This window comes from Lissotriton vulgaris, chromosome 8 (assembly GCF_964263255.1).
Source record: "Lissotriton vulgaris chromosome 8, aLisVul1.2, whole genome shotgun sequence".
Lineage (NCBI taxonomy): Eukaryota > Metazoa > Chordata > Amphibia > Caudata > Salamandridae > Lissotriton > Lissotriton vulgaris.
The window spans coordinates 853,912,052-853,936,222 of record NC_141696.1 but is presented as its reverse complement, the minus strand read 5'-3'; the positions used below and the strand labels follow the sequence as shown (position 1 = coordinate 853,936,222).

At 45.3% G+C, this 24,171-nt stretch overlaps 1 protein-coding gene across 3 annotated transcripts in view; it reads left to right on the top strand.

The window, feature by feature from the left end:
* Positions 1–24,171, top strand: part of LOC147698104 (interleukin-5 receptor subunit alpha-like) — a 501,740-nt gene that overhangs the window by 415,739 nt on the left and 61,830 nt on the right. For all 3 annotated transcript variants that reach the window (XM_086934780.1, XM_086934782.1, XM_086934781.1), the window contains exon 9: positions 10,867–10,954. In XM_086934780.1, the coding sequence (XP_086790906.1) occupies positions 10,867–10,954 (88 nt within the window). The remainder of the gene's footprint in view (positions 1–10,866; positions 10,955–24,171) is intronic.

Sequence of the window (24,171 nt, the reverse complement as noted above, 5' to 3'; positions counted from 1 at the left end):
AATTTCTGTTAAACCTGATATCTTTGGGTGGTATTCCCTGAAACATTTTGCCTCCACCCCCCCTATGTTGAAATTGTTTTGTTGACTTTAGGACTCTGTGCACTTTACCACTGCTAACCTGTATTTGTTTCCTCTCCTTAACACATGGTAAAAATTACCTACACCTAATTGGCATGTTGAATTTACTTGCAAACCCCTAGAAAATGGTACCACGTGTACCCAGGGCCTGAAATGTACCACTACTAGTGGGCCTGTAATACTCATTGTACCATCCATTTAAGAAGCGCTTACATGGAGCTACTCACTGCTTCCTATCCTCTATTACAAGGTACGTCCATTCTCTCCCAAGTCGCGTCCATCAATCAGTGGCTCAACTCGGGTTGCGACTCCATTGCCCCCCTCAAGCGGGTTACTTCAAAGCGGGAGAAGGACGCCAACCTGTGGTTTAATGAAGACCTCAAGACCACTAAACTAGCGGTACGCAGAGCGGAGCGTGCCTGGAGGAGAAATTACTGCCCCCTACTACGATTGGAGTTCATCAACATCCTGTCCCAATATAAGCAGGCTATCCTAGCGGCGAAAACAGCTTATTTCTCCTCCAAAGTCCTCGCCGCAGAGAACCAATCGAGGGAAATTTTCTCGATTGTGCACAACTTGGCATTCTCTGACAGAACCACCTTGAAACCCACTCCTTCTTCAGAACTCTGCCACTCTCTTAACAATTTCTTTATCCAAAAAATTGCTACCATCAAGGCCAATATCCCTCCCCCTTCTCCTACGTTTGTGGATCCTCAGTGCCCTCCTCCCAAGGGACAACTTGATGCCCTCCCTCTCCTGACTAAGGAAACCCTGACCTCAATAATTCCCTTAGTCAAATCTGGTTCCCCCCTAGACCCTTGCCCTTCCCACATTCTCCGTCACATTTTTTCTTCCTGTTCTGATCCCCCCCCTTCACCTTCTAAACAGTTCACTCTCTCAGGGCGTGGTACCCGCCCCATTGAAAACAGCAATCATCGTCCCCATTCTCAAGAAACCAGGCGCGGACCCTTCGGTCCCCGCCAACTATCGTCCCATCTCCCTCTTGCCATTTTTGGCAAAAGTACTTGAGCGCCACGTCACCCGCACCTTGAGCACTTTTGTGGAGATGCATGGGGTCTTAGCCCTCCGCCAGGCCGGTTTCCGCCCGCACGCTCCACGGAGTCCGTAGTACTCTCGGTCCTTGACAACCTCAGGGAGGGAATGGACACCAACAAGACCCAGGCCTTGGTCCTTCTTGATCTCTCAGCCGCCTTTGACACGGTTGATCATACCATCTTACTCTCCCGTGTCAAGGCGGCGGGGATCGGAGGTACCGCACTGGTATGGTTGTCCTCCTTCCTGAGGGACCGCACCCAGGCAGTTCGCCTGGGTGACTTTACTGCGGACTTCCGGTAAGTTCAGTGCGGGGTCCCCCAAGGCTCCTCTCTTTCACCCCTTTTGTTTAACCTTTACATCGCCCCTCTTATTTTCTCACTACAGCAAAAGGAGGTCGCAGTATACAACTATGCTGACGACCTCCAACTTGTTTTCAACCTGTCCTCTTCCCCGTCTTCTATTTCCAACTTTCAATCTACCATGATTCACATCCGAGACTGGATGAACCACAACCATTTAAAACTCAACCCAGACAAGACCGAGCTGGTGTTGACGGGTGGTTCATCCAGTCCCTGGTCTCCTCTGTTTTGGCCCCCTTCCCTTGGCTCCCCACCTGTCCCCTCTTCCTCAGTAAAAACTCTAGGTATCAAGCTCAATCCCCAGCTCACTCTTCACTCCCAGGTCAGTTCTGTGGTGTCCTCTTCTTTTCTTTCACTGCGTACTATACGCAAGGTGTCCCGTTTTTTTTCTTTTCACGCTTTGAAATTGATCACCTTGGCAATGGTCATCTCCCGCCTGGATTACGGCAACGCCCTATATGCTAGTATACCTGCATATAGCCTCAGGCGGTTGCAACAGATTCAGAACCAGGCGGCACGCCTGGTGTTCAAACTACCAAAATCCCATCATGTCACCCCCCTTCTTAAATCTTTGCATTGGCTGTCCAGTTCAAGCTGGCCTCCATCACTTTCCAAGCGAGACTGGGCACGGCACCGGCCTTTATCTCTTCTGAGATTATTCCTTATGTCCCTACCAGAGAACTTCGTTCTTCTACCCAATCCCTCCTCACTGTCCCGCGATTCCGGAGGAAGAAATGGGGAGGCTCGAAATTTGCGACCCTTGCTCCACTCCTCTGGAACTCCCTGCCTCCTGAGCTCAGAGCCTTGACCTTATATCCCCAGTTCAGAAAACAACTTAAAACTTACTTGTTTACCAAAGCCTTCAATTAACTGTTCTCCTGTAGTTTGAATTTTTTTAATTTACATTTGCCCTCTGCCTTGTTTTCTGTAAGTTGTAGCGCCATGAAGCCGCTGGCGAACGAGCGCTTTATAAATAATTTTATAAATAATTTTAAATTCAAATTTAAATTTACAAGAATTCTCAGGCATGCAACAGCAGCCTGAAACAGCATTTTGACCTGACAAGTAAGCCTGTTGACAGGCCTAAACCTGCCTTTTTAAAACTTATAAAGCACCCCTAAAGTAGGCCCTAAGAGAAATGCAGGACATGTGGGTTTAACTTTTACATCTTATAACAGAGAAAAATGCCTAAAGACGTTTTTCACTGTTAGCAGGCTATCTCTCCCAGTGACTATCACAGCTATCTTATTACATTTAATAAAGTGTACATTTAGATTGGGAGCAGGTAGAAAAATGCCTCCTGCAATCTTTTACATTTCAATTTAAAATCCTCTTTAGTGGTTTAAGTGAATTTTGAGTCCCACTAGACATGTCTCTTTTAGAAAGTTGGCGCTCCTATCCCCAAACCTACAGTGCTTTCTGCCAATAAACAAGGTTGCATGACTGTGGCTGTCTCTTCAGTTATGGTGTGTGTATTCCTCCCAGACAAGGGATCAAAAGGGGCTTTGGTGTGACAGGATAGGTCATTCTGACAGGATGTCTGGGGGGAGTTGTACCCAGCACTGAATCATATTTCACAGACCTTGCCTGCGGCACACTCAAAGGAGAGTGCCACAAGCATTTTGTCACCTCAGACATTTTGGGGACGAAACCTATAAAGGGCAGGGGAGTAGGCCGGGTTTCCCCTAACACATGGGCTGGCACTGGGGGTAAAATGTGGAACTCGCAGACACCAAATCGAATTACCTCTGGCCCTGCTGTTGGAAGGACTACCCTCATGCCTGAGGAAGGAAGACTGGACCTGTTCCTTCAACCCAGGGCCACCAGAGCGACTCCAAAGGCTAGCTAGCTAACTGCCTTCCTGCTAGGGCTACTGGGGCACAACAAAGCCCAGAGACCCTGCAGTTTACCTGCCTGCTGGAGTGAGTCCTGGCGCCCAAACAGTGCCCCGAGGTTCTGAACCCTTAGTGTGGATCTAAAGTGGCCTCCTCCAACCAAAACCCAAAATCTGGGACCTACCTGCAAGCTGATCCGACAAAGATGCATGCCCAGTAGGATTGACTACGCTGCAGCTCCCTCTTTATTATTATAGGTAGCATCAAATCCCTTTTATCAGCGGGACCTTTCAATGATTGAATTTTGGCTCGTGGAGCCCTCTTCCCGCTGCAGCCTCACCCCGCTGGGGTATTTCGAGCTCATGAAAGCTTCTAAATCCAAAGGTAGAAATCTTCACAGTACTCAACAGCGGCCAACACCCCATTAACGATGACAATCTCCTAGTCCTGAAAATCAGGTTTTCCAACCGAAACGTTTTACCTGCCATTATCAACAGCTATATTGAGACTTTGTTTAGCGACTTCCCTTTGTCAATGACCTCTTGGCTACAGCCTGCTGCCTGGCCCCGCTAAGAACTCTACCATCTCCAGGAAATCTTCAGAATTTCTCTTTAACAGGACAAACCTGGTGACTGTATCTGCATTCCATCATGGCCGGCCATAACTTGTGACTTTGTCTGGATCTCATACAACTAGATACTAGTGGTTGGAACTTGGTTCATTTTGGTACTATTTTTCACTAAAAGCATTACAAATTTATAACTTCAGATCTACTGATTGCATTATATTCATTTTGATGTAATTTTGTTTATAAAAAAATTACTGATTTTTTTTATTTTTGTATGGGATATTTCTTATGTTGTATTTTCTATGTATTACTGTTTGTGTGCTGCATAAATAAATTGCACATTGACACTAGGTTAAGCCGGCCTGCTTTTGTGCCAAGCACCCAGAGTATTAGGCACAAGTTACTTTAGTGACTCTAGTCACAAGGATTGTGTTTGTGATTTAAGAAGGGCTTCCATCCCACTCAACCAATAACCTCAATTTCTTACAATTTCCAACTGACACCCTTCTTCATTACTTGAACAGCGCACTTTTCTATTATCCTTTTCATCCACACATGACAAATATGTTTTATTCATGCCTCCTAGCATAGTCATGTCTTGGTAATTTTAGTTTTTCCACTTCAGCTGTGATCTGCTTATTTTATCTGAGAGCTCCCTCACCATCAGGAGTTTCTGATCTGTTGTGTTGTTTCATGACAAAGAAACAATCCTGCCTTTTGAATCTTGAAAGGCTGCAATCATTTCATTTATACCACCCCTTTCTTTATAATATCATCTAACTCTTCCACTAATATGTTCTTTAAAGGGAAAGTGTGTTAGCAATGATCTGTGGACCATAGCCGTATTCCTTGTCTATAATCATAGAGTTATAACCCCCAGTTATAATCCCTCCAGTTGTAGTGACATGATTGGACCACAAGATATCAAAAATAGTGTCCCAAAAAGATTTTGCCAGAACTGCATATTGCCTAGCACTACCGTGCAATCATCTCTATTCTGTACAATGTCAAATGATTGTTGAAAATATTTCATTAAGGTTTGTGAGGATTAAGCTGCATATGTTGAGGTGCAAATAAAAATCATTGTCACCGCAGATGCTCTCTTTAATGACACTTCAATCTTCCTATCTATCGGCTCTGATGGTAGTGAATCCTCTTTAACCATAGAGGATGACATACTATCTAACAGGCAGCTAATTTTCACAATTTGTATTTGTGAGAGACCGTTTTTAAAATTCAATATTGGATACCTCTTTGAGAGGAAACGTGGAAATAGTGATTTTTCAATATCTTTCCTGTAGGAAAGTAGAGTGTTATGTGGTGTGGGGGCTAGACCTCCCATGTAATACTATAACAGTACCCAAAAGATAGTACTTGGATTCATTCTAAAAAATACTTAGCTCAGTAGTGGTAATGCAGCAAAAAGTAGTAAGGCATTACTAAAGGAACATATGTTAAGCATTTCAGAGTACCACCATGGGCGATAAGTAATTGACGCAAATTGAGAGAAATTTGACACAAATTTGTAAAAATAGAGTGAATTTTTATCTTAATTTATACATCAAAATTAATGCCATTCATATAATGTATAGAGTTATAGATTTTAGAAGCAGAATAATACAGTGAAAATGTAACATTGCGGCCAGTGGGAACAACCACTAGTGACAATCGGTCACTTGAAGGTCGAGTTGCTTTGTACACTTGCAGGGTACAGGTGTTGTGGGTCTTAGCACCAAGCCATAACATTCAGTTCAATTTTGTCTGTCCTGTGGAGCTCTGGTGCTGAGTTGTCCTGTCTATCCATGGTGCTGATCGTTAGCTGCCGGAGAGCTGCTCTTACCGCTGAAACGGTGCTGCTGGGAAAAAGATGCAAAATCATAATTAAGGGGCTGCTGCTGATGTCAGATAAATGTCTGATGGAGTTCCCGCTAGGTGAAGCGTTGAATGCAGGGATCAGCTGCGGGACTGATAACCAACAAGCCTTGGCAGCGATAAGTGGAGCAGAATTAACTTCAACGTCGGTGGTCCCAAGGAACAAGGTAGCAAGGTTTATGGAAGGCAGGACTACAGCTCCCACAATGTTCTAGACCATCTGGATTTGGGTGCTTCCTCAAAGGACCTGATGGCCAGCGATTCTTCAGATCTGGAGCATTGTTTTACCCTCAGTTTGCAGGGAACTAGTGCCACTAATCCAGGGAAGTATGAGGGTTCTACAGGCATCCACAGGAGTCCCTCTATCTGGGGGAACCAGGAAACAGCCTAGCCCAACTATTGGTCTGAGAGTTCCAGGAGCATTGCTACAGGTGCAGTGTATCCCTCTTTTTCTTGTCGTAGACACATGTTTTTTCTTCTGTCCTCTTTGATGCAAATTGTTGAGAACATAAGTTCTGGTGTGAGGGGTGTCCATTAAATCATAGACTTTGGGGAGTTAGGAGTGTGAGAGCAAGTAGCTAATTGGTTACCAGTCTATGCAGCTAATCTGCAGTTGGAGTGACCACTTTCGGGGTTGTGGGTCCCCTTTCAATCAATCAATCAAAGACATTTATAGAGCGCACTACTTACCCGTAGGGTCTCAAGGCGCTGGGGGTAGGGGGGTGCCGTTACTGCTCGAACAGCCAGGTCTTCAACTTCTTCCTGAAGGAGAGGTGGTCTTGGGTCAGGCGCAGGTCGGTCGGGAGGGAGTTCCAGGTCTTGGCGGCCAGGTAGGAGAAGGACCTTCCTCCTGTTGTCGCTCTTCGGATGCGGGGGACGGCGGCGAGGGCGTGGTTGGCTGATCGGAGGTGGCGTTTGGGAGCGTAGAAGTTGATTCGGTTGTTGAGGTAGCTAGGGCCTTGGTCGTGTAGGGCTTTGTGTGCGTGGGTGAGGAGGCGGAAGGTGATTCTTTTGTTGACGGGGAGCCAATGCAGGTCTCGCAGATGTCCGGAGATGTGGCTGGTTCGTGGGATGTCGAGGATGAGTCTGGCTGAGGCGTTCTGGATCCGCTGGAGTCTCTTCTGGAGCTTGGCGGTGGTACCGGCGTAGAGGGCGTTGCCGTAGTCCAGTCGACTGGTGACGAGGGCCTGGGTGACGGTCTTCCTGGTCTCGGTGGGGATCCACCAGAAGATCTTCCGTAGCATGCGTAGGGTGTTGAAGCACGCCGAGGAGACGGTGTTGACTTGCCTGGTCATGGAGAAAGAGGAGTCCAGGATGAAGCCCAGGTTGCGTGCGTGGTCTGTCGGTTTGGGTGCGGTGCCCAGGGCGGGAGGCCACTAGGAGTCGTCCCAGGCGGAGGGCGAAGAGCCCAGGATGAGCACCTCCGTCTTGTCTGAGTTCAGTTTCAGGCGGCTGGTCGTCATCCACTCGGCTACCTCTTTCATCCCTTCGTGCAGATTGGCTCTGGCGGGGGCGGGGTCATTGGTCAGGGAGAGGATCAGCTGGGTGTCGTCGGCGTAGGAGATTATGTTGAGGTTGTGTTGGCGTGCGATGGCCGCAAGGGGGCTCATGTAGACGTTGAAGAGGGTGGGGCTCAGCGAGGATCCTTGAGGGACGCCGCAGATGACTTCGGTGGCCTCTGACTTGTACGGTGGTAGGCGGACTCTCTGTGTTCTTCCGTTGAGGAAGGAGATGATCCATTCCAGAGCCTTCTCCCGGATTCCGACGTTGCTAAGGCGCTGTACTAGGGTGCGGTGGCAGACAGTGTCGAATGCCGCTGAGAGGTCTAGGAGGATGAGGGCCGCTGTTTCTCCGTTGTCCATCAGGGCTCGGATGTCATCGGTGGCGGCGATGAGGGCGGTCTCGGTTCTGTGGTTGGCTCGGAAGCCAGACTGTGAGGGGTCGAGGGATCCATTTGTCTCAAGGAAGGCGGCCAGCTGCTTGTTGACGGTCTTCTCGATGACTTTGGCTGGAAACGGGAGGAGCAGGATGGAGCGGTAATTCTTGAGTTCGGTGGGGTCCGCTGTGGGTTTCTTGAGTAGAGCGCTGAGTTCGGCATGCTTCCAGCTCTCAGGGAAGGTGGCGGTGTCGAAGGATGTGTTGATGATGTTTCGCAGGTGGGGTGCGATGACAACGTCGGCCTTGTTGAAGACGTGGTGAGGGCAGGGGTCGGTCGGAGATCCGGAGTGGACGGAGTTCATCGTGCGGACGGTGTCTTCGTTGCTGATCGGAGTCCAGGCGTGGAGGGTGGTGGTGGGGGGTGGTGGTTCGGTCGTGGTGTGCGTTGGTTGTTTGTTGAAGCTGTTGTGTATGTCCACGATTTTGTTGTGGAAGTATGAGGCGAGGGAGTTGCAGAGGTCTTGCGATGGGGTGATGTCGTTGTTTCCTGCGCTGGGGTTGGATAGCTCTTTCACGATGTTGAAGAGTTCCTTGCAGTTGTGTGCGTTGTTGTCCAGCCGGTCCTTTATACCCATAACCCTCTATTTTGTCACTCCTAAAGATGACCATGATCTATTTTCAGTATACAAACCAGGATGTTCACCTTAGAATTGTGGCTAGCCTTCTGGGAGTGTACAGATTCTTGACTAACTAATTTCCCGCCTGTCTGGGTGCAAAAGTGCCTGGGGAAAGGGTAGGGTGGTTTTCTACTCTAGGAGTCAGGCCTTATGCATATCTGAGGTAATTGGTGCAGCCTTTGAAGATCACCACCTTGATGTGCTACTTCACTAGCCTGCTTGGAAGGAGGGAGAAGTCCTTACTTGTCTTTGAATATGGCAAGAACTGCCTTTGACCTTACGAGGGAGAGTCACAGATGGATAATAATAATACATGTTCTAGACAGCGTTCAGAAACACATACACACACACACACACACACACACACATGCACACACACACACACACACACACACACATACACATATGATCACCAGGGCTGGACTGGCATTTTAGTCTATTGGCCCTTTCCCCAGTGGGCTGGAGCCATTAGAGACCCATTTTTAAAGCTCAGAGCTGCTGCTGATGCTGCTGCCACCTTTCCAAGCAGTCACAGGTAGGCTTCAAGAGACAGATGGAGGGAGAGAAATTTAGAGCAATTTTTCAAAGAAGGAGAAGGCAGAGAGGAAAGAGGAACTGGATGGATGGAGTAAGAGAAACGAAGTGAGGATAGGAAGGGATCAGGCTAATTTGATTATTTTTGCCAGGCTGCTTTTGAATCTGCCCTGGTCATCACTTATTGACTCACCTCCTAGTTGTCAATTTTACTGTAGTTATTGATCAAGCTAATTTATATGATCAAAATGTAAATAACATTTATTTTATTATTTATTTTATTTTTTCAATTTGTAGGGCGCAACAGCTACCCAAAAAGGTTTTCCCGGCGCCTAGACACAGCTAGTATTGAGGGCGGAAATGGCTGTTCAGTGTTATTGTTCAAACAGCCAGGTCTTAACAAGCTTTCTGAACCTGAAGTGATTTTCTTCCTTCCGGATGCAGGGGGGGAGCGTGTTCCAAAGGGAGGGTCCCAGATGGGCAAAGGATCTGCCACCTGTTCTTGCCCGTTTAAATCTCGATACGCAGAAATAGACTGCCGTCTGCGACCGAAGGTTTCTCTTGGGAGTATAGAGGTTGGCGAGGGTTTGAAGATATTTGGGCACTGTACCTGCTTTAATTCTGAACATATAGCTCAGAGTTTTAAAGCGGATTCTGTTTTCGATCCTGAGCCAATGAAGATTCCGGCGATTGTTCAAAACTCCGGAGTTCTTGGGAATATTGCAGAGTAGCCGAACCGCTGCGTTTTGCACCACCTGCAGTCTGCCGATTACAGATTTGTTAGCGCCCAAGTACAGAATGTTGCCGTAGTCAAGCCTTGATGTAATAAGGGCATTGACTACGGTCTTTTGCGTTGACACAGGCAGCATCCAGAGGATCTTCCTCAACCATTTAACTATGGTGAGGCATAGGCCGGTTACTTTACTGGCCTGTTTGTTCATGGATAAGGAATTATCCAGAATAAAGCCCAAGTTTCGAGCCTGGGTCACCGGGGTAGGAAAGGCGCCCATCTGGTCAGGCCAGTGTACGGGATTCCAGAGATCTTGATCTTTTCCCAACACCAGTATTTCCGTCTTGTCGCCGTTTAGTTTTAGCTGTTTTTTTGTCATCCAGTTCAGGATTTTTGAGAGTCCTTCTTTGAGTAACGAAGGGGAGTGAGGACAAGATTCGGATAGGGAAAAGATGATTTGGGAGTCGTCGGCGTAGTTCATAAGAGTAAGACCCGATTGTTCAACAAGGTCGACCAGGGGTTTGAGATATATATTAAAGAACAGCGGGCTTAGAATGGACCCCTGGGGCACTCCGTGCGATGCAGGCAGGGTGTCTGAAACGGCTCGTGAAGATGCGATCTGGAAGGTTCGGCTTGTCAGGAAGGACCGGATCCAATCCAGTGCCTTTCCTCGTACACCATTTTTATGCAGCTCTTTGATGAGAGTCTCATGGGAAATGGTGTCGAACGCCGCGCTCAGGTCCAATAGCACGAGCGCGACCGTCTGACCTTGGTCCAGCAGCTTTCTGATGTGTTCAGTGACTCCAAGCAGGGCGGTCTCTGTAGAGAACAAGGTTAGAAAGTGATCTGACTACATACTATATATATATATATATATATATATATATATATATACATATATATATATATATATATATATATATATATATATATATATATATATATATATATATATATATATATATATATATATATATATATATATATATATATTGTCATTTGGGAAATCAATTGTTGAATCCCATAGGCCTGTATCTAAATGTTAAGATACATGTGTAAGACACTGGTGATATATCTTATGTTATATGCAAGTGTAATGTGATGAGCATCCAATTGTTATTTTTCCGTAGAGGGAGATAATCAAATATTAAAATCTGAGATGATATAACAGAATCGAAAGAAAAAGCCAGAAATATAATTTTGAGATGTCTATATGCTTATGTTGCCCAATATACATATAGTCCAATAAATGTTACCTCATTTCATATATTATGTTTAGATGATGAAATGAGGCTCTGGATCATCGTGACCATCTGTTCAATCTTCCTCACACTTCTGTCTGTTCTGCTGGGATATTTGTGGAAAAGGTGAGCTCTCAATTTATTTATTCAACCCTGGACTTGATGTGCATGTAATGTACGCAAAGTGTATGTAAAGATGGACATGCAGAGAACTCTTGAATGTGTAAAAGAAGGTACTGTTGAAGAAGGGTCAATGGAGTGGTCAGGGACATACAATACAAATCACTTGAACAACCATAAGTAAGTAGCAGTGATGGTGTTCACAGATCTTTAAACTTACATTCATTTCACAGGATAATTAAACCAGAACATAAAGTAACAGTATTGGTAACTGTGACAACTTTTGTAGAGACATCTTCTCTGTCTCGCTAGAAAATAATGGGGCATATTATCAAGGGGGTTTATCTCCGCTTTTTTGGCTGTAAAAGCCAAGAAAGCGGAGATAAAATGATCTCCCTATTACCTAGCTGTCGCTAACACCAGTTAGCGACAGCTAGCAGGAGATAGCGACCATCTTAGGCCCCGCTTTGCATGTCAGTGATATTTATCACTAATGACATGCAAAGTGGGCGTGCCAAGATGTTAGCGACTGGAAACAGTTGCTAACATTGCTATCTCCTATTACCAACTTTTGGAGATATTCACGCTAAGCGCAAATATCTCCAAAAGCTAACCCCTGCCCCTGAGCAGTTCTTAGCCATGTTATCCAATGGTAGGTGGATAACATGGCTAAGAGCATTATCTCAGTAATGCATGAATATCGCTGACTTTTCAGCGATATTCATGCATTTCGGCCGATTTTTATCGTTTTGGAGATAAACCTTGATAATAGCAAGGTTCCTAAGTGATAAAAATCGCCGCAGCTCGGCGATAAAAATATCGCCACTAAACCAACATAGCGATAATTATCGCTAGTTGTTGGTAATATGCCCCAATGTTCTTTAAATGTAATGCAAACTATATGCTAATAATTAGAGAAAATATCCAGCTATTTTAATCAGGGTACATTAGAATAAAAAAGTGGCTACTGAAAGGTCTCATTTCAAGCTTTTCCGAATGTAATATTTTTACTATGGAGACGTCAGGAGAGAGAGTGAGAAAAAGAAAGGTAGAGAGAGAGAAAAGAACCAGAAAAATAGGGGGGGAAGGTGAAGAGAGATAAAGGAGTGGAAGAAAGTTGGTCTGGTTTAAACATTTTTGCAGTGGTACCTAAGCATCCCTACAATAGACAGACCTGCCATGAATTTCATAGATAAGAATTCAGTTTCAGCTTGTGACTCTACTGTCCATTTTTGAGAAAGAATCACACACAGCATGAAATCATGATAATCTGAGGTGTTTGTACATCATATGCTCAATCAATCACCACCTCATTTCAGGTCTTCTTTTTGCATTCATTCACAACCCTAGATATACCAGATTTTATCTAACTCCCCGGTTTAGTCTCAAGCAGAAATGTAGCATTCATAAATGCCGTGGAATCAGAGGATAAGATCAGTAACAACTTCATGGCTTGATTTGCATTTTCCATTTTGTGAGCATTCCCTCTTCGCTCGCAGTCTGAATGATCACTGGGTTAACAGTTTCTAAATTCTGAGGAACTTCACAACCACAGCCCAAGTCTTCTTATGCTCATCCTTTGTCTGTATTATTTGCTGTACACATTATTTTTGTTTCAGCTGTGCTCCTTAATCCAGTGTGCCTTTCTTGTCTCAGCACATCAAAAAGATTATTTATAGTCCTACCTAAAAGAAGACCATATGAAACTGGGCCTTGTTTGCCAACATAATATGTGCCTCCTTGCTTCTAGATGGTCCTGAAACCTTCTTCCTGACCAATATTGGGCTAATGCTCATTAGCCATGAATAATGCAAAAAAAACAATTGATGGACGGAATGCAGAACAATGTCATACATTCATCCCCATACAGAGGTCTGGGCCTAAATCCATCGTTTTTTTGCTCACCATGCCATTCCAGTTTGGACCCAGCCATATGCAAATCAGTCTTGACCCTGCACCCACTGAGAACAGTCCAGTCCAAACTGCCAGGCCAGGTACTCCCTGGACTGGAAACAAGAATCCTAGGACCAGTTTCTGGCTTTCAGCCCTCATCAGCCAAGATAGCTTGACTCCAGTGGCATGGAGAGCACGAGACCCATGTCTGAGCATACCCGTTTGCGTAGCACATTAGCCATGAACAGCTGGATATCATGGATTACAGGAGCATAAATCTTCTGGTTCTCAAACTCTGCTTTGGATTTACATAGCAAGTTCCTCTTATCAAGCCCTTTGCAATAAATTACTTACTGACCCAATTATGTGCTGATATCCACATCCCCATTGATGTCTGGTCCTATTACTTATGACCTCCATGAGGTAGCCAGTGCCTAGCCCCTCTTCATGCCCAAAAATAGTAATTGTCACTTGTACAACTGATTCACTTACATTAGGTTTGGTACAACTCCTGTGCTAATGAACTGACATCAACAATATGACTTAGACAGCACAGCATTAGAACACATTAGCTGCAAAAGTAGTTTCTCTGACAGCTGTTCTGCTGCATTTATGTTTTTTGGACCTCCCTGTGCCCTTCACCATCAGTGAGCATGACAAGGATGTAGGCCTTCTAAGTAAACTTTAGTTTTAAGGTTTCGCGACCTCAGAGAAGTATTCTCTCTGATGCTGACTGCTATCCCCTTTACCCAGGCTATGGAAGACTGGTGACAAATGTATCTACAGTCAATGGCAATGGCCTTTATATGTGCACTGCTTTACAGGGCAGTTCTACTGACTGTTTCCATTGAAGGTCTGTTCAATCCCCCATAACTTGGGTCCTTGGACTCTAGTGTGTCTGCGAGGTGTGTTGAAGCTGCATAGAAGTATGTGTATGTGAGGATGGTCGAATGTGTGTGGTTTTGTCTATGCATCTGGTCAAGTGGATTGTGGCATTGATTGAATTCCACATTTGTGTGCATCAAAAGATGGTAATTAACATTGTGATGCTGATCAAGGTACATATCAGACCTAGGAGCCTGCATGTATGCATTCTCTTGTCTCCCTAACGCAACTATTTCCGGAGCTAGGTAGAGACCAACCCCTGATCTCTTCTTGCCCAATATTAAGTTCATTGAGCCAGTCACAAGAGGCTCAGGAGGGTCAGCCCTGCTACATAAATGGGCCTGAGTTGGTCACGCTGAGGACATGCCCATTATGACTGAAGGGACCGCAAGAAATCTGAAAGCTGCAGATCACCTTCACAGGTTTGCATATGAGAATAGACACAAACTAAATGGAAGGTCATGGAGTTCCAGGCCTGGTCAGGTTGCTGATTTCCCTGAACAGGAATGAGCCCAAGGTCCAAAAGGCTCTGGAAATGCTTTTGCTGCTGAACTACATCTATATATGGACTATGGCCCCACAGTGAGAGAACAGCCCAGTTGCATTAGGGACCTGTGTAGGACAATCTGAGGGATTCCCTATGCAATAGAGACCTGAGGCCCCTCAACCATCAGCCCAAGAATCAAGACCAAAAGCATGTTGACATCTCCTTCAGTCATCACAAAGGGGAGTCTGCTCGGTCTCTTGCCATCCTATGTACAAAGGGAGCTGACAACACCCCGGTAGATGCTCCCAATGGTTTTGAGGAAATCACCACTTCCTCTCTGGCCTGAGGATGCAATATGATAGACTTCATTTTATAACCATTGGGATTATCATTCTAGGCCCAGCAGTTTCAGAGATATTGTCATCTTAACCCCAGGTTAGTACTCCAGTGCACTTAGTCTGCAGACTTGTCTTTGCTCCTTTGACGGTCACAGAAGATGTCCCCAGACCTGTGAGTGCCTCCGCCGCTTAATAATCTTGACCACAACTAATGCGTTCTGTAATACCGTCCTTGTAATCTTGACAATCCACAAAGGGAAATTAAGGGTAAACTGGCACCCATTGCTGAAACTAATGTATTCTAGACTAAAAGAGCCCAGTGACTATGAACATCAGTTCCCCACATCACCATACATCACTAGAGAACGCAAGTAAGAACGTTTTGTTTGCCGAGACAAGATGGATACTTTTTGGGAAGAATGTTTTTTAAAGCTGGAGGTTGAGACGGTTTAAAAGGTACATAGAAATATTGTTCAGCATGTACCAAAACCTTATAGAAAAATCATTGCCACCAAATCACTATAACCAGAAACCCAGAACTGTTTTGTTTAGACTTTGAAGAGTATATTTGAATTTCTTTGAAATGTTTCAAACTTTAGCTAAATGTAGCCTACTAGTTTTGTCTAACGTAACCTGTGAGGTCTTCAAGCAACATAAACTGTTTATCGATAGGATAACATGTATTTCTCAGGATTTGCACACCTCGGTCTAGAAAGTACCTCTCATACATTTTTTACATAATCTTCTGATAAGTAAATGGAACTGTCATCCAAACATGCTACAGCTAACACATTAAATGCATAACATAAAAATATTAAGAGCCAGATGAACCAAGCCATGAAGCAGTTGCAATGCCTGTCATTTGCAAAATCACAAGATTTGCAGCTGCTAAAAAACTTGTACAAATGTACTAAACCAATTTTTCAATTCAGTAACTGCTTACCAACTCACAAAATGGGTTTACAAAATGCATAGGGAGTCACAATTGGAAGGTGGATGTTTAGGACGACCCTTGCAAATTCGGGTACACAATGTTGCCTATATCAATGGTTTTCAACCACAATTTCAGTTGCAGAGAGCTGCAGAATTTAATTGCAGGGGGGGGGGCAAGATGGCGGCGTCAGGCTAGACGCCGTTAGCAGCTCCTGACTGACCTAGTGAAGCATGCTGCTAAAAATAGCCTTGAAGACTCTTCTCTTCTAAAGAAATTATGAGAAAACGCTACGAACAGAATATTGCATATAAAAATGCTGAATTGAACTAGAAGTATGCAGTGCGCCGATTCAGTAACTATACCTTCTGAATGCAACGGCGTGATCTTGAGAACGCCACTCTCACTGCTTGCCTCACTCATCGCGTACGCGGTGATACGGTTACTGACCTGTAACCGCCCCTCTCCAGGTGAACAACCCCTCCCTTGGCGGTTGCAACAAAGAAGCAACACAGAGCACGCCACCTCTCTAGATACAATGGCACAGAAGAACGCGGCTGCTGCTGCCTCTGCAGCGGCACAAACAAGAGCGGCGCGGCAAGCCCTCCGGGATCAAGAAGCTAGTAGCAGGCGTGGTGCTGCCCGTGGCGAACTGGATGGAAGTCCTGCCGGGGGATCTATAGACAAGACGCCGGCTCGAAGAGGTGCGATTGTTAGTAAATCTTACGCCGCACCGTCCCCTGCCTCTGCCTTGACTCCCCCCACGGTGATCTCGATGATGCCGCCGCCAGCCAGAAAGTTCAAAACAAGCCGGCCCAGCAGGATATAGCAAAATGGATCTCTGTTACCGCTACTGTTACCGCTACTGAAGCTGCTATTGAAGTAATTGACACACCAGTGGTTGGGATTGATGTGGAGACTGAGATTCCTACCGGCGAACCTTCAGAGTTTGTGCTTACTACAGAGCATACCCACGATATGACTATACCGGAACATACTGAGAGGCAAGATGCTGCTTTCAATATTGAGGGACCTGGTACTACGATCACTGCGGTAAGCCAAACAGTATACTCTGCTTCTCACGCTATTAATGGCATTTCTCAAGGGGGTTTCTAATAAAAGAGAGAGGGACCCCTAAGCCAAAGGGATAGGGTACCACAATAGACACAAGTCAGAAAAAGTCAATTCCCTTTGGGCAGATAGACATAAATACCACAGTACTTACAGTAAATGACCTCACTAAAACAAAAACATAACAATGAAAAATGAAAATTCAAAAACATGAAAACACTGTAATAGGATCAAAACATTAATACAGTTTATTGACATAGATCATGTTAATTAAAAATTGGGAAACACATACAGGACGTAACAATAAAAAATTAAAAACATTCCAATTAAAAAAGGAGCTAAGGGGGAAGGACTAAATTCAAACACTATTATGAATTTTCCTTAAATATGTAATCCACATTCACTCCTTGGGCATCAACGCGTTTCGGCGGTATGAACAAGGTATGACCGCCTTCATCAGGGTATGAGTATATCTGTTTCCCAATAATTCTGTAAATTTAAATGAGATTGATCCAACAGGCCATGGCATGGAAGCATGTCATGACTTCTTCCCCAGGTCTCTGACAGCAATACTGCTTCAAACATCAGGGTGACTATAGACCCCCCAGAAAAACAGGCACAAACTCCTTTAAATACTATCACTGGGTCTGCTGGGTCTACTAATGCCCCTACTTACGGGGGCAATAATAATGACAATAATAATAAGCCCGAGCAGAAATAAGGAGATGCCTATAAGTACTTCCCCCCTTTTATCACAAGGCACCTGTGGTAAATAAAAATTACCTATGCTGAATTTCTATGCGGTAAAGTTCAATAAGAATAACTCAATCAAAAATGAGAGGCAGAGTCCGTGGCATCTGAGTTTATAAGGGTTTTATTCCTTAAAAAGGAATTGGTTCGAACCAGGTATCATGTTCCATCACCACGAAGGTTCAGGAAGGGATAGACAATGCTTTATTAACAGAGTACAATATATATAGTAAATGCATTTAATGGTGATGGATACAGAAGGCGTAACAGCTGAGAGAAAAGAGATAAGAACACATGTGCGTAACAGAAGGCGTGCACGAGGGCGTACACGGAGGTGTGTGCTAGACAACGTCACATGAGAGTGTCACAGGTGGGTGGATCCATAGAAGAATCCTGCAGTGTCAGCAGAAATATATGGCAGAAATGTGCGCGCAGCAGCATGACGTGTGATTGACGTGGAACTGGAGGGTGAAGGGGACTTGACATTTGCGCTATACGGGGAGACAGAAGTCTGGCGTGTCAGAACAACCTAAACCCAAATCATATCTGGTATCTTGTGTTTGAGGAACTGTATTATCTAGAAGGAAAGGTCTCTCGGGCAGAGGCTATTCTATACTGACTGCTAGTGCGTGCATATATGACTACGTGTCTACGTGTAAAGCAAGGGGGCCATGGGCCTACCATGGTAACGGGAGCAATGAATTACTTGAACGGAGACAGAAAAGCCGGGCCCTTTGCTCTACGGCTGGGGAGGTGTTTACCTAAATCCCTAGACAGGAATGTATTTTCAAGGAGCGGAGCAGATAACTTGAAGGCTGAATACTGTCTTGGCAGGCAAGCAGGCCGAGCCAGGCACCGCTCACCGCGCAGGGAGTAAGGCAAGGGTCATGGATGCGGGTCCAGGCTGCAGCTTTCAGAGGCAGAAAGGGCTCGATGGCAGAAATCAGGGCCTAGCTCGCCAGAGCCAGGAAAACGTGACAAGTGCACCATGTAAAGACGGTGGCACGGCATACTTAGGAACTGAATATTCGACCCATTCATGGTGGATCCGAAAGAGGACACGTTAACGTTGGACGCAAATGTATTTGCGTCTTCATAGCTGGTTGTGGAGGGAACATACATGTACTTGAAGCACGTACATGGAGCCGTTGGGGTCTACGTTAGGGGACACAATTGACCATAAAAATTCATATTACCTCATTCCCTCCTTGTCCCCTACGGACCCTTCATGATATATCGATCTTCATTAGTCTATCGATTTGTTCATATAACATCATTTGCTCTTCCTTCTTCTGACGGGATTTTGAACGTGGACTTGAATGAGGAATACATCATGTGGCGCACAAGCCGCAAATCGCTGGCCCACATTGTAAACATAAGCAACAACTGAATACTATGAGAAGGGCTATTCCGAGGAAGGATAGGACTTTCCATCCCCAGGCTGATAACACGCTCCAGAACCAACCGGACCAAGTCCAAGTGCCTGGATTCTGGTGTATCTGACTTGCAATCTTGTGGAGACGGGTTATGGCTCTATATACTGATGGTGCATTTTCTGGAATGAAAACACAGCAACTCGATCCGATGACTCTACAAGCTCCGCCCCTATCGGCCAGGATGACGTTAAGAACAAGACGATTTTGAAGAACAACAATCCGCATAGCAGACTGCTCCTCTGTTAAGTTGCCTAGGGCGGAAGTAGTTTCATTCACTACTGCTTCAAGGGTTCTAGTTAATTTACGTATCAGTTTACTGTTAAAGACAGCACCTAAGTAGGGAAAGAAGCCTTTATTGAAGTCTGTATAATGCTCCCATGCCGTTTCAGTATAGTCGACAATCGGGAGATCTCTCTGGGGTCTATTGTGTACTAGATGGGAGTCCCTATGATAATCAGGAGGGGCTAGGAACACAGGTGGCAGAAGGAATGCGATGTAACAAGTACCATCCCAATCTAGAGGTAAGCGTATATATGCTGTATGACCACAAATGAAATAGGAATGACGGGAAGCTTTGAATGTAGACTTGCCTTTATCACTGAATTCGATCACAATAGTACATCTACTATGACCCAGGTGTACTGAACCATTCTTTCTGACACATAATTCACCTTTGACTGTTAATACTGACATTGCGGGCAAGACTGGTTCGGCTTCGGACTGGACATTCAGGATCATGAGGTTAAGTGTAAAATTACCTAATCCATATACTTCGTTTTCTAGATCGGTCCCTGTCCTTTGGGGAAGACCCTCTTTGTCAGGGAAACATACTTTATGCATAACTGTGTTCAGATTTCCCCATACCCAGTTGCCCTGGTAAACTACGGAATCAGAATTTAAGGAATTAATTAAACTAAACCATGCACCACAGGAACCATTGTGTGTGAAGGGATACGGAAAGAGGGGCAGAACTCCCTTGTATTTCTGATAGGGAGGGAGTCGGCCACATATCCAACAATTAGTAGCATTGCTGGTCTGATGGAATGATGTAACATACTGATAAAGGTATTGTTGCGCAGCGCAAGTCGGTAAGATAACTCGTGCGGGGGTAATTCACTGAAAGTGTGCTCGACAGTGTCATTTGCAGAAGAATGTGCATGTGTGAAAATAGGAAAATATACGTGTAGCAATATACTTGCAGCAATAATCATAAGACTCAGAAAAAACATAACCAATAATGTCACAATGCAGTGACTACGGAGAGATTCACAATATTTACGTTTCTTGAGCTGTTTCTGTCTATCTCTCTCTCTATTGGGGTCTAACGGGTACATGTCAGAAACTCGTCTAACCGATTCACCTAGGGGAGGACTTAAACAATTAAACTGTCTGACTCGCTAGACCTTAACTTCATGCGAAATTCCTGGGAAGGAGTTTTCTCTACCAGGGGGAGTTTAGTATCAGTTTCTGGAGGAGGGCAGGGCTGGGAGTCAAAGTCTGGCAGCAGTCCATGGCATTTCTTAACGTGACTCGAGTGAAGCCAGCCCTTGCGGCCCTCCACCTTGACCGCGGTCCTTGTTGTTAATAACACGAGCTTCGGCGCCTGCCAACGGGGCTCCAGCGGACTCCTCCTGTCAAAGTTCCTCACGAGCACCAGGTCCCCCGGAACAATCTCGTGTGGCTTCACCTCGGTGTTGTCGGGAAAGGCTGCAGCAACCTGTGAACAACATGATTGTAGTGCAGACATCAAGGAGGCAAGGTAATCTGTCAGCATATTACAGTCAACATCAGTGATTTTACGAGGCAGAGGCGTCCCCCACATATTCGGTGGCCTACCAAAGACCACCTCGTACGGGGATAGCCCTGTTCTAGAGTGTGCGATCATTCTCATGAAAAAAAGAGCAACTGGTAAGGCTACTATCCAGTCTACGCCTTTCTCCCTACATATTTTAGCGAGACGTATTTTCAGGGTCTGATTGTGACGTTCCATGAGACCTGCTGCCTCGGGATGTCGGACACAGTGGAACTTCCACTGATAACCTAGCAGGAGTGATACCTGCTTCATGAGCTCGGACGAGAATGGCTGACCATTATCTGAGTATACGATATGGGGCAAACCATACCTGGGGAAGAATTCACGAACCAGCTGCTTGGCAGTGGTCGGAGCAGTGTAATCTGGGACTGGATATGCTTCTGTCCATCGGGAGAGTGCACATACAACTACGAGGACATACTTAAATCCTCGACAACGTTCCATCTGGATATAGTCCATCTGGAGGACTTCAAAAGGGTGATCGGGAGGATGAAATCCACCTTGCTCTACGGGAATGCCTTTACCTGGGTTGAACTGACAACAGATCATGCAAGTACGAACTTTCTGTTTTGCTGCTGCTCGTAAATGTTTATTGAACCAAAGGTTTTGAATACTGTCTAACATGGCTTTTTCTCCTAAATGTGCAGGACTATGTACTGTGTTAATGATAACTTGAACCATAGAGTCGGGGAGAAACCATGTGGCTTTCCCCTTCGTCATCCATCCCTGTTCTGTCTGGATCCCTCCTAGTTCAGTCCATTTCTTGATTTCGTCTGGTGTAGCATGTGTCTGTATGTCAATTACATCTAGGGTGGGATCCCTAACTGTCATGAAATGTGTCGGTGTCGGGACTACTGTCTTTGTCAGGTCAGTTGCATGAGTCTGAGTCTGAGCTGTATGCTTGGCTGTTCGGTCTGCCAGGTCGTTACCCTGAGAAATGGTATCTGTGACTTTCGTATGTGCCCTGCACTTCATGATGGATATGGCTGTAGGCAAATGTATTGCGTCTAACAGAGCTTGAATGAGGGGACCGTGTTGGATCTTGGCTCCGTGAGAAGTTAAAAAACCTCTTTCTTGCCAGAGAACACCGAAGTCGTGTACGACTCCGAAGGCATAACGTGAATCTGTGTATATGTTAACTCTCTTGTTCTTTGCTCGAATACAGGCTTGTGTCAGAGCGATGAGCTCTGCTGCTTGAGCTGACAGGGTGTCAATACGATTCGTTTCTATGATTTCAGTTTCTGTCGTTACTGCATATGCGGCCACTAACTCTCCTGTACTTGTTCTCATACATGAACCATCCACATAAAGTGTCAGGTCTGGATCTGGTAATGCAGTGTCTGTCAAGTCTTGTCTGGGTTTCGTCGTAATGGTAATGACTTCAACACAATCATGTGCCAAAGGGTCTGTCTCACTTAGTGGCAGAAGTGTAGCTGGATTTAATGTATTGCAACGTCTGATTTCTATGTGTGGCTGAAACAATGTCAATTCATAACCTGTCAGTCGTGCTATAGTCAAGTGTTGAGTCTGTGTTCGGTTTAAAAGAACTTCCACGGAATGTGGAACTTGTACTGTCAATTGGTGTCCTAACACTATGGAATCACTTTGTCTGATTGCTAGAGCTGTTGCTGCCACAGATTTCAAGCACGCAGGCAGCGCCTGGGCTACTGGGTCTAATGTACTAGAAAAAAAAGCACACGGTTTGTGTGAACCTGCTTGATCCTGTGTGAGTACTGACAATGCAGTACCTTCGCGTTCGGTGACAAAAAGTGTAAAAGGTTTGCTGTAACATGGTGTCGCTAAAACAGGTGCTTGACATAAGGCTTTCTTTAAGTCGTCAAAAGCTTGTGTATGTTCCTGAGTCCAAGGGAGGACAGTCGAAGACGCTGCCTCCTGGGTTGTCAACTGTATGAGTGGTTTTGCTAGAAATGCATACTGAGGGATCCATTGTCTACAGTAAGAAGTAAGGCCTATAAAGGCCCGTACCTCCTTTTGTGTCTTGGGTTGTGACATGTTTACAATTAACTGGATGCGGTCAGGTATTAGCTGTCTCCCCCCTTTGGACAGCAAGTGCCCAAGGTAAACCACTTGCTGAACACAGAATTGCAGCTTCGAAGGAGACACCTTGTGTCCCTTGTCAGCTAGGAAGTACAAGACTGTCAGTGATGCTTGTTCACATTCTAGTTCACTTCGGGCGGTGATCAATAGATCATCGACATACTGAAGTAGGGCAGTGTTGTCAGGCATGTGAATACTGTCAAGTTGTCTTTTCAGTGCTTGGCTATAGATGCTGGGGCTTTCTGTGAATCCTTGAGGTGCGCGTGCAAATTTGAAGCTTCGGCCATTTAAACAGAATCCGAAAAGATATTGGCTTTCCGGATCAATGGGGACACTAAAGAAGGCGTTCTTAAGGTCAATTACAGTAAAGTACGTCGCTTCGGAATCAATGGCTGTCAATAGGGACGAAATATCTGGGACCACGGGATATTGTGGTACAATGCATTTATTCAATTCTCGTAAATCGATCACTAATCGATAAACTGGAGGTGCATTCGGATCAGTGCGTTTAAGAATCGGAATGATAGGGGAATTACATAAATTTGAGTCGGTTTCTACAACCACTCCTTGTGCAATGAGCTCGTCAATGATTTTCAGCAAAGCCACTACTGCATCAGGCGGTAACTTGTATTGTCGGATTCGTGGTAGTACTACTCCTGGCTCGAGTGTGACTCGATATGGTGTAATGTGCATACAACCTACATCAGTGGGGTCTTGTGCCCATAAATGTGCAGGAACATTCTGTAATCTGGGATCAATATCTCTCAACACATAGTGACCCTTAAAGTCACGCAAAAACAATCTTACTCCTTCCGGAGAACAGCAAATCACAGCGCCTAGAGCTTTCAATGTCTTGATACCTAACAAGTTTTCTGGACAAGACTTCGTGAGCAATAAATCTGTAGTGCGAGACAACGGACCAACTGCTAGGGGGACTGGTTTCGATACTTCATTTACAATAGGCTTGCCTGAAAATCCAAGGGAAACATTCTGGGAGCCTGAGAGGGGTGCCCCTGGAACCTCGTCGTGACTTATTGTTGTTCTGCTTGCCCCTGTGTCAATCAAAAACTTTCTATCTTTCCCTAATACCTGACTATGTACGTAAGGACCCTCTTGATCTACAGGAACCTCAATAAGAGGCAAGCCAACTTCCCTCTCTAGGCTGTTTCATGTGTATCGCTGATAATCGGGATAATCAGTTTGTGCATATTGGTACATCTGTTGAGTTGCATGTTGTGTTGCGGCAATCGGTTGTGGCTGTGGTACCGCTACGGTCTGTACTGTCTGTTGTGGAGCATGCATAGGCTGTACATTCTGTGGAACGTGTTGTTGGGCCTGGTCTTGTCTAGGTTGACGTGGTCTTTCTTTAGTTTTACCTGTAGATATATTGTGTTTTAAAACTGCACATTCGTTTACATAGTGACCTGGCTGTTTACATTAATTGCATGTCCCTTTAACAGGAGCTGCTGAATTATTGGACTGTGTCATGCCCTTTTTCTGACCGTCAGCTGGAACTGACTGAGCAACTAGCATTTTCATTTTCGTGTCTTTCATACGCCTT